Consider the following 15,275-nt stretch of genomic DNA (forward strand, 5'->3'; position numbering starts at 1 on the left):
AAACATGTTTTTAATATTTTTTTTATTAACAGACTTTTTTTTGCTAATCTGAAGAAGAATTTATCTGCATCTAGCACAAACTGCTGAAGGTAAGCTCTTCATTAGGATCTTATTTCTCAATGTAAGACCTGAGAATGAGCTGAAATATCTTATACCCTTACTGTTGAGTGAGATTGTTTGAGTTTTTGTTACTAGCTACCACTTTGTTTGTGTTGACCTTTTATAATTTTAACTAAGTTTAAGTGTTTTTAGACTCCAATTCTGATATTTAGTTCCATCGAAAGCACCCCCCCCCCCCCCCCCCCGTAGATTAAACAAAAAAATTAACGAGATATTTTTTCCATTTTGAATATTAATTATCAAGTTATTACCATAATATCATAACAAGCATCATTAGTATCATTGCGGAAAATTAATTATCAGCATGCATATAGAAAAATTATTTTTACAAAAAATTTCTAAAGAACTTTTTTACAAAAACTTGAAGTTTACAAATTTACATATGAACTTCGAACACTTCATATATTGAACTTAGACGCTTCTTTTATTAGGCAATTTTCGCACAGCGTTCACTGAAAGTAAAGAATCCGTCATATTACTAATAAATAACAGGTCAATCTATTTTCAAATACAATTTATAAAATTCCTCGCTTACTAAGGGCTTCATGTGCTTCGTCAACAGCTTTATTGGCGACTAAACGAGAAAAAAAATTTATTCCTAATACTAAAAATTAGACAAGCAATATCCAAAAGTAATAAAAAAACAGGAACAATAAACCATTTTATAAATTGAGAAAGTTATACCTTCTATATACTCTCCTTGCCTGTCTCTCTTGCTCGGCTCTTCTATAATTGACTTGACTTGAGCATTTTCTGTAAAAGTTTAAATAAAAAGTTTAACGCATATATATATACACATGCTGGAAAAACTTGTATCATTTTTATTCGATTAATGAAATCTTTTTTTTACCTGTATTAGTTTCAAATGATCCAGAACCACTTACAGCCTCATCGGCTGATTCTTCATCTCGGTTCGAAGAAGGATTAACATCATGCTTCTTAACAGCAGTCTTTTCATCTATAGAAAAAAAGGGAGCCGTAATATAATTTCAGGCTTACAAGCGATCTTTTTATTTGTATAAAAGTTTAATTACAACAAGTGTACTTGTTGCTTGTGACTTTGCCTCATTAACAGGAGGTATAACTTCAGGATATCCGATTGCAGCAAGGTTGTCTAAAGCTTTTTCTGCAGCTAAAACAAGATTAAAGTGTCTTTGTACATCTTACTTTTCTTATATTTCCTTTACCAGCGCCTTCTTTTAATAATAAAAACATGAAAACCTAACTTTCTGATACAAACCATTATTGGTACATTTTGTAATTTTTTTTCTCATAAAATAACCCATTTCTAGTAAAAATCCATGAAGCAATAAAGAAAAAAAGTCAAAAAAAATATTGATGAGAAAAACTTACCATTCACAGCTTCGCTGGCCGCTAAAAAGTAAATCAATATACTTATACATACTTTAAAAACAAGAGATAAAAAAAAGCAAGTAAAAACATAAAATGTATTCTAGAGGAAACATACCCTGGGTGTACTTTTTTGCCAGTGTTGTGTCTTTCTCACCTTTTTCTTTGGAAAATATATATATATATATATATATATATATATATATATATATAAAATATAACAAAATAGTTAAATAAATTAAACAAAAAAGGTTAATAGATAGTAAAGGCTTATGCAAGCAAAAAAGCAAATATTTTTATCAAAGATTTAGAAGTCAAATTGCCCTTTAAAAAAAACGTCTTTTAATGTTATTTTTTGCAGTTGCTTACCCACTTTTTCCTTGTCCCACTTTTTTATTGATACCTGGGTTATTATACTTCAATTTTAAAAAAATTTTGTTTACCTAAAGGTTTAAAGTTTGGTGCTGGTAAGGTACCAAATCCACCAAGTTCAGCAGCTCGTGCTAAAAGAAAATTTTTTAAAAAATTCCTACATTCAAAATATTCATAAACACAAAATGTTTCAAAAGAGATATTCAAGCATAGAGAAAAATTAGTCATGGATTGAAAGTCATTAATCCAGTTTTTCTAAAAGTTGATAAATTTACAAACTTTCAATACCACTTATTTAAAACTAAAATTAAAACAAAAGTATTTGTAACTTTCAAAATTAATTAGCTAATAATTCATATTACCATAAATATTATTTTGATGAAGCTTCAATGCTTAATGTGAATTTCATGTAATCAGGATATTTGGCTAAGATTTTTTATAACAATAACTTAACATTCATTATTCATCTGCTGTAATCTCTGCTGTAATCTCATAGGATTGTAATCAGATAAATGTAAAAGTTACAAAGAGTTATTCATTCAGCAGAGTCAGTCACTATCTTTATACCACATTATTTAATTGGCTTTGCTACACTCTGAGCTTAGATCCTATTTATCTGCATCCATTTTCAAGAAGAAGTTCTTAATCTCATTCATTTCAAAAAGTCATTCTTAAACTTTAAAGAGCTTCAAATTATTCTTAAGTTGCTGTGAACATTTTCACATTTTTAAACAGTTTCCAGAGATAATTGTTTCTGGGCTGAACAACCAGAGCTTGAACCAAAATTTAAAATAAACAGAAGCATTAATATTTTAAAGTTAGTTTTTAACTTCACCAAACACAATGCAGTCCTGCAGAATCTCTAAACTTAATGCCTTTTTAAACCACTCTGCCAAAAATAAATTATTTAAACTCTTAAAATTAAAAATTTCACATAGAAAACTTCAATAAGATTCAAACTGTTTTTTGGCAAATAAAATTACAATCATTGAAAAAACTCAAAAAAAAAAATAATTAAATCTAACTTTAACTGGATTATTTTTCAATTGGATTTGAAAACTTTTTTATTTTTCTTCAATAAGATTGAAATAAGTAATATATTGTCAAGAAGAAGGATCAATTGATAGAGAAAAAAGTGCTGATTAAATGATTTTTTGGAAATAATGACAGTAAGTTAGTTAATCAGATTGTATATTTGTTCAAACAAAGAAGATTACTGTTCTTTCTATTAGTTTTAATATCAGCTCAGAGTGCTGATTGTAGGATTCAGAAATTTTTTACAACCTGGCTGAGTTCTAGGTAATCTGTCTTTCTGCCAAATTATGTCTTATGTACGCACTACAGTTGTTAGAGAAAGAATCAGCTCAAATTTGCATGCTGTTATCACTATCAGTATCAATGCAGTATCAAGAGTTTTCTAAAATTGTAGGTGCCCTTCCTCCACTTTTATTAGAGCAGCAGTTTCTAAAGCTGCTGAAATCAGGGTTCATGTCAGTCAGTTCATTCATAAATTTGGCATGACATAAACCTGAATAACTCTAATATAAATTCTTAGCTAGGCTGTGTTCAACCCTTGTTCAGCTTTCATGTTGTGAAAGGAGAACTTTTAATTTAAGAACATTTATTGAAAGAACCATATTTTACAAACATTTTTAAAAAAATGTTTTTTTGCACATTTTTGCTGTTTTTTATTTTTATCTTTTTAAAAACCCAACAATTTCTAATAAAAAAATCAAAAGGTAAAGAAACAACATAAAAAAAAATCAAAAGTGTGAATTCAAAAATTTTAAAGTATGAATATAAAAATTAGTATAAATTTTAAAACATTAAGACATTTTTGTACAAAAAAAGGTTGAAAGAAAAAAAACAACACTTTTATGTTGTTTTTTTAATATATAAATAACAAAATAAAGAAATAAAAAAAAAATAATAAAAAGCAATGAAAAAAGAAAATCAACAAAAAACTTACATAGTGCTTCATGTGCAGCTAAAAGAAAATTTCACCTTAGATAATTATATATATAAAATATCATGATAATTTATATGCACTAACTTATCATGCTTATAAACTATCAGGCACATAATCATGTATATAAATTAGACATCACCTACAAGATACTTTTATTATGTGATGATAAATGAATTTTATTTAAAGCGAGGAAAAAATTGAACATACCAGCAACTGCATCACTTGCAGCTAAAAAAATATGTACAGAAGATTAAATGTAATTACAATAAGGTTAAATTTAAAGATGTAATGAGAAAATAAACAAACTTTTAATACCAGCCTTAAAAAAGTGACATTTTAATCATAGAAATTGATATTTAAAAATAACTACATTATATTAAAATCTAAGTTACTTAATTTCGGAGCAAGGTAGACACAGCACTTTAACATCTGGAGGGTGTGTCCAGTTATTGTTATACTGGACAGTTAAATTTTGTTAGGATATGAGCTGATGAGGTTGTATTTTTGGGTTGATGTTTCTGATTTAAGTAAACTTTTTCTTAAAATGTTTACAAAGATATTTTTAAATAAAAATTGCCCAACAACTAAATTTGAATTTTTTTTCCAGCATAACAATGGTCCCAAGCATACTGAATGAAGTAAAGTGATAAGCAATGAATGAAGCTGAATGAAGTGATAAGCAATGCTTGTCTAAAAATATTTTTCAGATTTTAATCTCACAGAACATCTATGGAATCATTCGGATGAAAAAACTCATTACAAAAAAGTTGAAAGAACTCAATATGAGCACAAAAAGTAAACAGGAAAATATCTAAAAATTAGTCAATTCTATGCCACACCTGAGTATTAGTTCAAGTATTAGTTAGTTAGTTAGTTCAAGGAACTAAAAGAAAACTCACAAAATGTTAAATATTTATTAGCCCTAAAGTCAGTAGGTGGAAACTTTCAGCCAAAACTGAAGCTGAAAATTCTGCTTCGGCTTGTCCTTCCATTTGTTCATAAAAGTTTTTTTTCTTTTTGTTCATAAAAAAAATTTAGGAATTTTTAACATTTTTTTGTTGGTTTCAACCAAACTTGGTTTTGAATTTGGTTTCACTCCAATTTTGGTTATGATTTTAGTTACAGTTTTACTGAAGCAATATTTTGGTACTTTTGGTTTTAACTAAAAGTTTTATTCTGGTTGTATACTAACCACAGATTTTTTAACATTGAACTAGCACAACACTGATGCCTTAAACATAAAAACACTGATCCATGGAGTTGTGTGAAAGACAATTCTTTCATTTGAATGTGTTATTTGAGAATCCATTTTACACTCCAGCCAATCCAGTTCCATTTGAATGAGTTTTTAGTTTAAGTGGATTGTTTTTGCAACCACTGTATTGTATTAAACCATGTTGTATTTAGGGGGAGATTATATAAAAATTACATGGTTTTATTGATGCTTCAGTTTCATGCCATCTCTTCCTTATTAACCCCATGGTTTGAAACTACCCTGTAAGAAATTTGAAAATGCTCATAATTAAAAAAACTATTATTGGCTTAAATGCAAGAAAGAATAAGAAAGAATAAGTAAATGAAAAAGAAAAAGAAAAGAGAATGAAAAAGAAAATATAAATGTTTTTTGGAAAAAGAATTTTCAAATAAGTAAGATTTTTTGAACTTCTTGAATCGTTGGCTTTAAAGAATATTCTCCAAATTATCGAAGTTTGTCAGCAATTAAAAATTAGCAATCATCTTATACTTTTTAAAGGACACTGGTTTATTGTGGATGACATCAAACATATTTTTGTTTACCAATGTGCAGCTTTATAGACTTATTCACAACAATATTGTGAAGGAGATAAAACAGCCTAGTTGCAGAATCAGCCTATCCACTAACCCCCTTTGGTAGACTTAAAGTTTGCAAAGCATTTTTGCAAAAACAAATATATATATATATAGACCTTAAACTAAGGAGTGTCCTTTTTTTCATCAATGTTTTATGTTTGACAGTTTTTATGAAAGGGGAATAATTCTGTACTCAATGAAGTGAAAAATTCAGACAAATTCCATTTCATGAAATGGATGAGCAATTTACAAAAAATTTTTTAGTCAATACGCATATCCCCTTTTCATTAACCTACCATCATATGTTAATGAGAAAATAGCCACATGTTTACCTTTCAAATATTTCATCCCTCCCTTATCAACAGAGTTTTCTTTATGGCCACTTTCAAGGGTCTCAGCATCAACTAAAAAATAGGATTTTGAACAACATTAAGATGTTTAGTTCTTGATTTGAACATTAAACAGAAAAAAAAATGTTTATGGAAATCTTAAATCTTTCAAACTTTTGCAAAATATTTCATTTCCTATCTTATCTATAGTTGAAATAAAAAGTTTATTGTAAAGAAGAAATATTTTAAAAAAGTTAAAAAATAAAAACTTACCAACAGCTTCAGCGGCGACTAAAATAAAATTTGAAACTTTAAGAAAAGCGTGAACTTTTAAACTTATAATAGTTTACAAAAACAAATATTTAGTATTATGATACTGACCATCAATTGCAGCATTTGCAGCTGAAAAATGAAAAATATCAATTATGTTTCAAAATAAAGTAATAACAAATATTTTATCAATAATTTATCTTAAATGAAAAGTTTTTTTAAAAAAATTTAAAAGAGTAATATAAATTTTGAAAAACATACTTGAAAGGTACTTTTTAGCTTCAGGATCAGCAGGAATTTTGTTATAGTGTTTTGATTCTGAGACTGATGAGGGTCTGGGATTACCAAGAACAGTTGATGTATCTTGATGGTTTTCAGTACCTGCTATTTCAGCTGCTTCCAAGTTTTCTTCTAAAGTAGAAGTTACATTTTGTTTAATGTTTAATCCAAGAATGCTCACTTAATCATCAAGCTGTGTGCTCTCACTCTCTTCAAGATAACTTTAAGTATTTTATTTTGAGATAAAAACAACACAATATAACTGACCTTTTGATTCTGCTTTAGGCTGTTCACTTGCACTGACTGTATTTTCAAATTTTTTTGCATCTTTTTTGTGAACTTCTTTAGCCTTCTGGTAAGCTTAAAAAGAAAGTAATACTTAACTGTATTACTAAATATCTACTGAGACACTTGCTAATGAAAAAAACTTAAAAACATAGTTGTGTGAAATAGTTGAAAAAAAATATATAGTTGTGTTGATTTGACTTTTTTTTCTATTGGAAATCAATTAAGTTATTCTTCTGCAATAAGTGTCTGACAAACACAAAAATAAAATGTTTACTTTTATATTATACTATCTTTTAAATGGTGTGAGCCCTTATTTCTTAATTTATCATGAGTAATTTATTTTTTTAAATAAACTTTGCTTGTTGTATTAACATTGAGTAAAATGTTCAGCAAAGTATGCCTATATAAAAACTATCATTTTAGCTTTTAGACATGCAGATTTGTGAAACCATAATGTATTATCGACCTTAGATTAAAAACCTTTTTTAAATATCACCTGAAAAATTTCGCTCCACCCATCACCCTCCACCTGAAAAAACTCTTTACATCATGATAAATTATTATCTACTTATTAACAAATAAAACTACAACTACACAAATAAAAACAGATACAAATAAACACAAAAACGGAATAATACCTTTCTGGGCAACCCTAAGTTTGCTGTTTTCTTTTATCTTTTGCTCCTCAATATCTTTATCTCCTGTATTTTGAACTTTTTTATTTTCTGCATCTTGAACTTTTTTATTTTCGGTATCTTGAACTTTATCTCCTGCATCTTGAACTTTTTTATTTTCTGTTTCTTGAACTTTATCTCCTGCATCTTGAACTTTTTTATTTTCTGTTTCTTGAACTTTATCTCCTGCATCTTGAACTTTTTTATTTTCTGTTTCTTGAACTTTTTTATTCTCTGTATCTTGAACTTTGTCTGCTGAATCTTGAACTTTTTTATTTTCTGTATCTTCAACTTTTTTATCTTCTGTATCTTGAACTTTTTCAGCACTTCCTGTTAATTGATCAATTTTGGAAACATCATCAACATTTTTAGCATCAGAAGAGTCTTTTGTTTCTGTGACTTTTTTCTTATACTCTTCTTCTTTGCTTTTTTCTTTTAACTTTTTATTGTCATTGGCTTCAAGAACTTTATCTTCTTTTTTCTTTTTTTCACTATTTATTTTCATATTATTTTGCAGTTTTTCTTCATCATTTTTCTTCTCTTTGACCAAATTTGACTTCATAGATCCCTTAGCTTGAAAATAATAATATCTCAAACTTATTATCATAAACTACAAATAAATATATATATATATATATATATATATATATATATATATATATATATATATATATATATATATATATATATATATATATATATATATATATATATATATATATATATGTATGTATGTATATATTTACATACATACATACATACATACATACATACATACATACATACATACATACATACATACATACATACATACATACATACATACATACATACATACATATATGTAGTTTATGATAATAAGATGAAAGCAATATGAGCTTTTATCAATGTTCTAAGCAAAAAATCAAAGAAAAAATTTCAAAGCCTACAGAAATAATTGAAATAAAAAGTAACTGAAGTAATGAGTTGCTGATACTGTTGAAATTTTTTATTTTTTTATTTTACTATCTTTAAAACTAATGTCCTTAAAGTAACTTTAAACTCAAAAAAAGGTTGAGAATCAAAAGTTGTAAAAGTTTTGTAGGAAAAAGGGATTGAACCTGTCTCCTAATTTTTCTGAGAAAACAAGTGATGAAATGCATTTTTAGGGACATTGCAACCAACAGAATTATATGCATATAATCTTATGTCAAAAAATTGAAGCAGAACTCCTGCCTTCTACAACAATGGAACTTTCAACTGAACACAACAGTTACATCATAGCTAATTATTAGCCTTAAATTAGTTTATGTAACACTTAAAACTAATAAAACTTCTTGATGACATCTTGAAACCATTCTGATAAGTTTATCTTTCTCAATAATTTACGAAGCTTTCTAAATCATTGCTGGTTTTCAAACATAAATTATGCTTTTCTGTTTTTCATAGAAATCAATGGTTCTTTGTTAATTGTCTTTTGAAGAAATTGGCACTATATAATATACACTTGCATATTACTTTATATTTAACAATAATTTAGCATTCAGAGTTACAGTGTTATTTCTCAGATTAGGACAGGTTAATGATTTGTTTACGAAATGATATTTCTATAATAACTACTTGTTTTTAACACTTCTTGCAAATTGAAATAAGAGACCTCAATACGAGACAAACATCAATACTAAACTGTGAATTTTAATGTTAAACTGTGAGGCTACGTTGCTTTAAGCTTTTATTTTTTTATTATCCAATGCAAATGTTGTGAAAATAGTTTACACATTTTTACTAACTATTTTTGTGTTGCTTCAAAATAGTTCCTATTTTTTAAATGTAGCTTGACATATACATTAAAGCTATCATAAAGAATTTATATCGATTCTATAAATTTTGAACTGTTCTTCTCTTAAATTATTTTAAAAATTATTTTCATATTGAGAAAATAAAAATTTTGTTCTTTATGCAGACTTCTTTTGACTAAAAAATCACTGGTTTCCTTGAACTTAATTTGAGCACTCAATCTAATAGACTCTTCACCTGTTGAGTGATGGTTTTAAAAAACTAGATTTAATGCATTAACATATAATTATTTGCAGAGGCATTTTTATAACAATAGCAATTTTTACAGCTTAAGTTAAAATTACTTAAAAGTTTTCTTTCATGCATAAAATACTTGTCAAATATTTTTTCCGAAGTTTTTTTCCCATGCACTTTTAGAACAAATTTCTTTTGTTTCAAAAATAAAAAAATCTTTCAATAAAACACTTATATTGATGCATTGCAAATTCATTTTGATCAAATTTCTTAAATTCATCTGAAAAATGAAGAAGCAGATAAAATTTACAAACTATTCTTAATAACAGGACTGAAAAATTACATTAAGAAAAAAAACCTTTTAAGAAGACTTAATAGACCTTAAGCTTTTCTAAATTTAACCCTTTGTGGACCACATCGAGTGGGACTCGACAGTCTCAGTGTTAGTATAAGGTCAAACGTTGAGTTGAGCTTAACAGAGCAGCGTGCTTAGCTATAATAATGAGGTAACCCTTAATAAAGAAATACAAATATGAACAATAAGATATCCAATATTAGTATCTGAATTTTTTTCATTTTTCCAAAAAAAAAAAATTTGGACCAGACAGTTGGAATTCCGAAAAAAATATTGGACCGAAAAGGGAATACTTATTTTTTAAAGTTAATCAATTAAAGTTCTAGATTTTGAACATTAATTTTTGTATTTAAGTTTTAATTTTTGTTATATGAAGAACGGTGTTAACACAAAAAAAAATCCGCACTATATGACAGAATTTTACCAACTTATTCTTATTTGATATATGTTAATGCATATAGAATCTAGTACGTTAAACAGGCAATAAAACATCTTATGCATATTTAAAAGCTATATTTTCTAAGAAAAAATTAGAAGTGCAATCTGTTTCTTTAGCTGAATATTCATTATGAACACCCACAACTTCTCTAATATAATAAGCTACTAAAACTATATCTTTAACTCTGTCCATCAACCCCCTTTGTAACTCAAAGTTAACACTGTCCCTGCTGCCAAAAAATGTTTTTGTTTGTGAAATCAAACAGTTACAGTTTTGTTTGGCATTTTAGGGTGCATTACCTTAGAGTTACACTGTCCGGAGGTAAGCATGGATGTAAAAAAATATTTGTATTACACTAACAGTCTGCAGTAAATAAACTGATTTTGGTAAACAAACAACTATGATATACAAAATTTGGGAACAAATACTAGCTAAGGACAAGTGTAACTATAAGGAATACAATACACATATTTAGTGTCATATAAATTTTATTCCATTCTTTACAGGGACAATGCTACATCTTTTCTGTTATATTTATAAGGATATATAAATATATATCTATATTTTAAAAAGTTGAGTTTATGCGTTGAATCTAATCACCTCCATTTGGCACATCTTCATCGCTACTATTTCCGCTTTCTGCTTCAGCATCTGAATCATCTAAATATTAAAAGTATTTGTTTACAATTAAAAACAAGATATCAATTCAGTTCTTGAATTATGCAAAATCACAAAACATACATACATACATACATACATACATACATACATACATACATACATATATTACGTTACATTAAATTACATACATACATACATACATACATACATACATACATACATACATACATACATACATACATACATACATACATACATACATACATACATATATTACGTTACATTAAATTACATACATACATACATACATACATACATACATACATACATACATACATACATACATACATACATACATACATACATACATACATACATACATACATACATACATACATACATACATACATACATACATACATACATATCCTAATTAATACTTAATACCAAAATCAAATATTAATATATTCTTATCAAAAATCTAAAGCTTTCTTTTTTCTTTCAGTTCTCAACTATGTTTAATTAGTATGCATTTAATTTCATTTCAACTATCACCATTTTTTTAACTAATTAATTTCAACTTTTTTAGTTTCAAGTCGAGCCTCTAGCATAATTGAGGTTTGGCTTGAAATTATGACAAATAATAAAATTTCAATCTTTTCTTACCAGTTTCATCTTCGTCATCATCTTCATTTTCCTCTTCTGCTTTTGTAACTTGTTGAACTTTTTTATTCTTTACTGTTTCTTTTTTATAGACGTGTAGACCACCAACACCACCAAGACCTGTTCCATAGCCACCAAGATGTCCATAGCCACCACATCCATTACATCCAAGAGAATGGCATGGAGTATGGCAAGGCTCGTGTACATATCCACCATGGTGCCCATGGCCATAGTTAGACCCTCCAAAATGATTACCACCATGTCCATATCGCCCACCATGAACATGACCAAAGTTGCCAGCTTCATGAGCTCCATGTCCTCCATAAGCACCATGATGCCCTCCTCCATGACCACCATGTTCGTGATGGATACCACCATGAGATGCTGAAATTTTTATAGCATGCATGTTTTTATGGTTTTATAGCATGCATGTTTTTATAGTTTCATGCGTGTGTGAGAAAATTATGAAGGAATTTCTCATTTCAAATAATTTGTTAATCATGCAAATGAGTTCTTGATTGAACTTGAATGATATGACTTACCAATATGGTGCACTCCGTGAGTTTCTACCTTGACATCTTCGCCGTGATCTTCATGATGCCCTGCAAACACATGCGTGAAATGTAGAAATGGTTTTGATTAAATCAGTTGGTATATACTTGGTTTATGTAACTAACTACTCATGTGACATTTTCTACATGAATGTGTAATGGTTCTTGTACAAATGGTAAACCAGCACAACTAAGATTACAAAAAGAGAAGCAAATAAACTTAATATTACACTAAAACTCGCGAAGAAACTTTCTTTAGTTGTAAGTAGCTAGACTATCCATTTAGTTGTAAGTAGCTAGACTATCTACAGGTGGTGTGGTGCATAATATGATAAGATACGAAGTAGAAAGTTCTAAAACAACGCGGCTTAACCTTTTATAACGCTTGAACACTATTATTTTTAAATTTGGAATATAGAAGGCCACACGAGTTCTTTATCAAGCGCACAAGGTAGAATGTTAAAGTCATTTTTGCGGTAAAATTCACAATTTTTTTTTTTTAAATCGTAAAAAGTTCACCGAGTTGCTCTTCAAATTACTTTTTTTTTTATAAGTCATTTGATGATTTGACAAAGTTTTTTTCAAATGTTATAAACAGATAAGCAAATGTTTGTCCTTGTTCGGTATCGTACATCAGAAACCCCCTCGTTTCTGATGAGAGAAACGTTTGTGTTAACTTCGTATAAATCGAGCCTTGCTTGCTCTGTAAAATTCTGAATTTTTTTTATGGACGGTGGTACCAAAGGTGAACTTATGTAAATAAGTCTCAAATCAACTAAAAAAAAGTCACATAAAACGTTTAGCCGAAATAACAAACATACCTCCGTACGCACCGCCATATCCTCCAGCATGATGACCGAAATTGCCGTAAGCTCCTCCATGATGTCCTCCGTGAGCCAGGCCATTATAACCACCAGCAGCATGGTGAGCCCCGCCATAGCCGTCGGCTTGGTGATGACCACATCCGCCGTAACCATAACTACCGTCTCCACATCCAACACCCCAAGGTCCTAAAATTTAATCAATTTTTTTTGTTTATTTATCCTTTGATTTCTCTTTTTATTTTGCGCTTTTTTTTTCTTTTTTTGTTTTTAAATTTATATTTATGAATCTTACTTGCATCAACAGCTACTAAAAGAAGAGCCAACACAGCTTGTGCGATGACCATTTTTTAATACCTAAAACCAAAAAAATCTTAAAATTTTTCGCCGTAGAATAAGCTAATGGTTTTACATAAAATGAGGCTTTTATACGAAGTATTACTGATAAAAGAAAAAAATTATATTCAAAACAATTTAAAATTTTTTACTGAGATGTCTAAAAAACCGTATTTTATTACGTATTTACATTGTTTAAATAAAAAAAATTAAACTTCGTTTGAAAAAAAAAAGAAGCAGTATAAGCAAATATCCAGTGATTTATTAATCATGAAATTTAACTAAAAGAAAATTTTAAAAATTATTAAAAAGTTGTGAAAAAAAAAAAACTACCTCTACTATAAGCGGTGCGTGTGAGTTTCTTATGCTGCTTCTCTTGAATACCGTTCGATCCTTTCTGCAAAATGAGATGCAGTTGTGGTGTTTCGCACCTGCAACGAATAGCCAATCACAAATCGACGCAGCTAGCTATCAATTTCTGCGTAACCATACAGAAACATTAAGCTAATTTGAGCATGCAATTTTAGGGCGCTTTCGTTGCATGTCATCTGGAAAATCGATGCGGGTTTACACGGAAGCTAATTACACGGTTAAATACAGTTTCAGTACAGCGCTGTTCATAACGGGTACCCATCAGATAATCACTGAGTTTTGCTTCAGGAAAGAAATTATTCCTTAGATTATTTGAAAAGTAAAAAATAAACGAAACTCAAATATTTTTGGCTTTTATTTGTTAAACTTGTATGGTCCTTCTTTACGTCAAGAGTTTGTTTAAAAAGTAATAAACCTTTCTGACATCATTAACAGTTGTTAATATATTTACTTTCGTGTTTACTTCAAGTGATAAGTTTTACATATATATTATATATATATAGTATACATATATGTAATATATCTATATATATTTTATATATAAATGTATGTATGTATGTATATATATATGTATGTATGTATGTATGTATGTATGTATGTATGTATGTATGTATGTATGTATGTATGTATGTATGTATGTATGTATGTATGTATGTATGTATGTATGTATGTATGTATGTATGTATGTATGTATGTATGTATATATGTATGCATGTTCACACACATTGCAATATCGTTTTTATGATTTTGTCATCAGGGTATAGGCCCCTGTTTGGCTGTGACAATTAGATTCTAGGATTGCGTGAAAGTCTTCCATTAAAGAAAAGAGTTTGTAACTTAAATAATATAAGTAATGAATGTAAACAAGTTTTTATTAACATTTGGTAAAGGCTCGTTTTTTTTAATTGTTGTAAACCAAAGGGATGAAGCGTTGACCCTTTTTAACACCACTCTAGCAACCCCTCTATTTGTTACTAATAAAAGCTATTTTACGATCATACATAGTTTCGTTTTTGTTACAGACAGTTAATACTTAGGGATAATGCCTAATGGTATGCAGCAGATTTTAAGGTAAATTAGTTTAAACCAATCAACAGATTAGTTTAGAATGAACTGAGATAACGAGTTAATACACACTTGCTAATTCCTGATCAATGTGGGCAAAAAAACCGTCAGGTTCAAAGTTTTTACACTTAAACATAAATAATAGTGACGTTATTCCAAATATTTCAAAATTCGTCAGAAAACTACACTGTGCTACCAATTCAAAATTGTGATTTTTCAAAAGTAATTTTATTTTTCCTAAGATCTGCGAGAATTAATTAGGACTTCGTTTAAAATTCGTCCACATAGTTTTTTGCCATTAATTACTAAGAGTGCCTTTAAAATGTAGTATTTACTATTATTATACAAGTATTTACTTATACTATTTATATTACAAAGTATCAATAGGTTTTTTCTGGCTTTCTCATTTACCACTAGTAAAGCTATCTCAGAGGACTAAATTTATTTTAGGTAAAAGATGATTTTTACCCTTAAAATAATGCTAGTATTCAAATTCATAACACGTTAATGGAGCTTTCAAATCCCAATAACGCACAAATATATGTTGAATTTAAAGATGGA

At 28.3% G+C, this 15,275-nt stretch overlaps 1 protein-coding gene across 2 annotated transcripts; it reads right to left on the reverse strand.

The window, feature by feature from the left end:
• Positions 1 to 396: 396 nt before the first annotated feature.
• Positions 397 to 13,970, reverse strand: LOC145202367 (uncharacterized). Of its 2 annotated transcripts, XM_090077376.1 has the most exons (22): positions 13,611 to 13,970; positions 13,237 to 13,298; positions 12,942 to 13,130; positions 12,112 to 12,171; positions 11,573 to 11,953; positions 10,886 to 10,945; positions 7,446 to 8,054; positions 6,787 to 6,879; positions 6,502 to 6,651; positions 6,352 to 6,372; positions 6,244 to 6,261; positions 5,974 to 6,045; positions 4,019 to 4,039; positions 3,812 to 3,829; positions 1,914 to 1,973; positions 1,589 to 1,633; positions 1,474 to 1,494; positions 1,166 to 1,252; positions 971 to 1,078; positions 805 to 873; positions 656 to 694; positions 397 to 572 (listed from the first exon to the last, which is right to left on the reverse strand). In XM_090077376.1, exons 2-22 carry the CDS (start codon positions 13,286 to 13,288, stop codon positions 532 to 534), a joined length of 2,214 nt encoding a protein of 737 aa, XP_089933502.1. In that variant the 5' UTR covers positions 13,289 to 13,298; positions 13,611 to 13,970; the 3' UTR covers positions 397 to 531. The 2 variants fall into 2 exon arrangements, with proteins under 2 accessions (XP_089933502.1, XP_089933503.1); XM_090077377.1 differs by lacking the exons at positions 10,886 to 10,945; positions 11,573 to 11,953; positions 12,112 to 12,171 and having other exon boundaries at positions 13,611 to 13,727.
• Positions 13,971 to 15,275: the final 1,305 nt, after the last annotated feature.

Source organism: Hydra viridissima, unplaced genomic scaffold (genome assembly GCF_058129835.1).
Source record: "Hydra viridissima isolate aposymbiotic clone 2 unplaced genomic scaffold, HvirCarnegie_v1 scaffold_2, whole genome shotgun sequence".
In the NCBI taxonomy this organism is placed as follows: domain Eukaryota; kingdom Metazoa; phylum Cnidaria; class Hydrozoa; order Anthoathecata; family Hydridae; genus Hydra; species Hydra viridissima.

What these genes read in the sequence shown, in the direction of transcription:
- LOC145202367 (XM_090077376.1), bottom strand. Translation starts at nt 13,288, where the DNA reads ATGGTCATCGCACAAGCTGTGTTGGCTCTTCTTTTAGTAGCTGTTGAT. An exon ending in ATATGGCGGTGCGTACGGAG is followed by an intron (nt 12,172 to 12,941) that starts GTATGTTTGTTA and finishes ATGTGTTTGCAG; the next exon opens with GGCATCATGAAGATCACGGC. An exon ending in TCACGGAGTGCACCATATTG is followed by an intron (nt 11,954 to 12,111) that starts GTAAGTCATATC and finishes TAAAAATTTCAG; the next exon opens with CATCTCATGGTGGTATCCAT.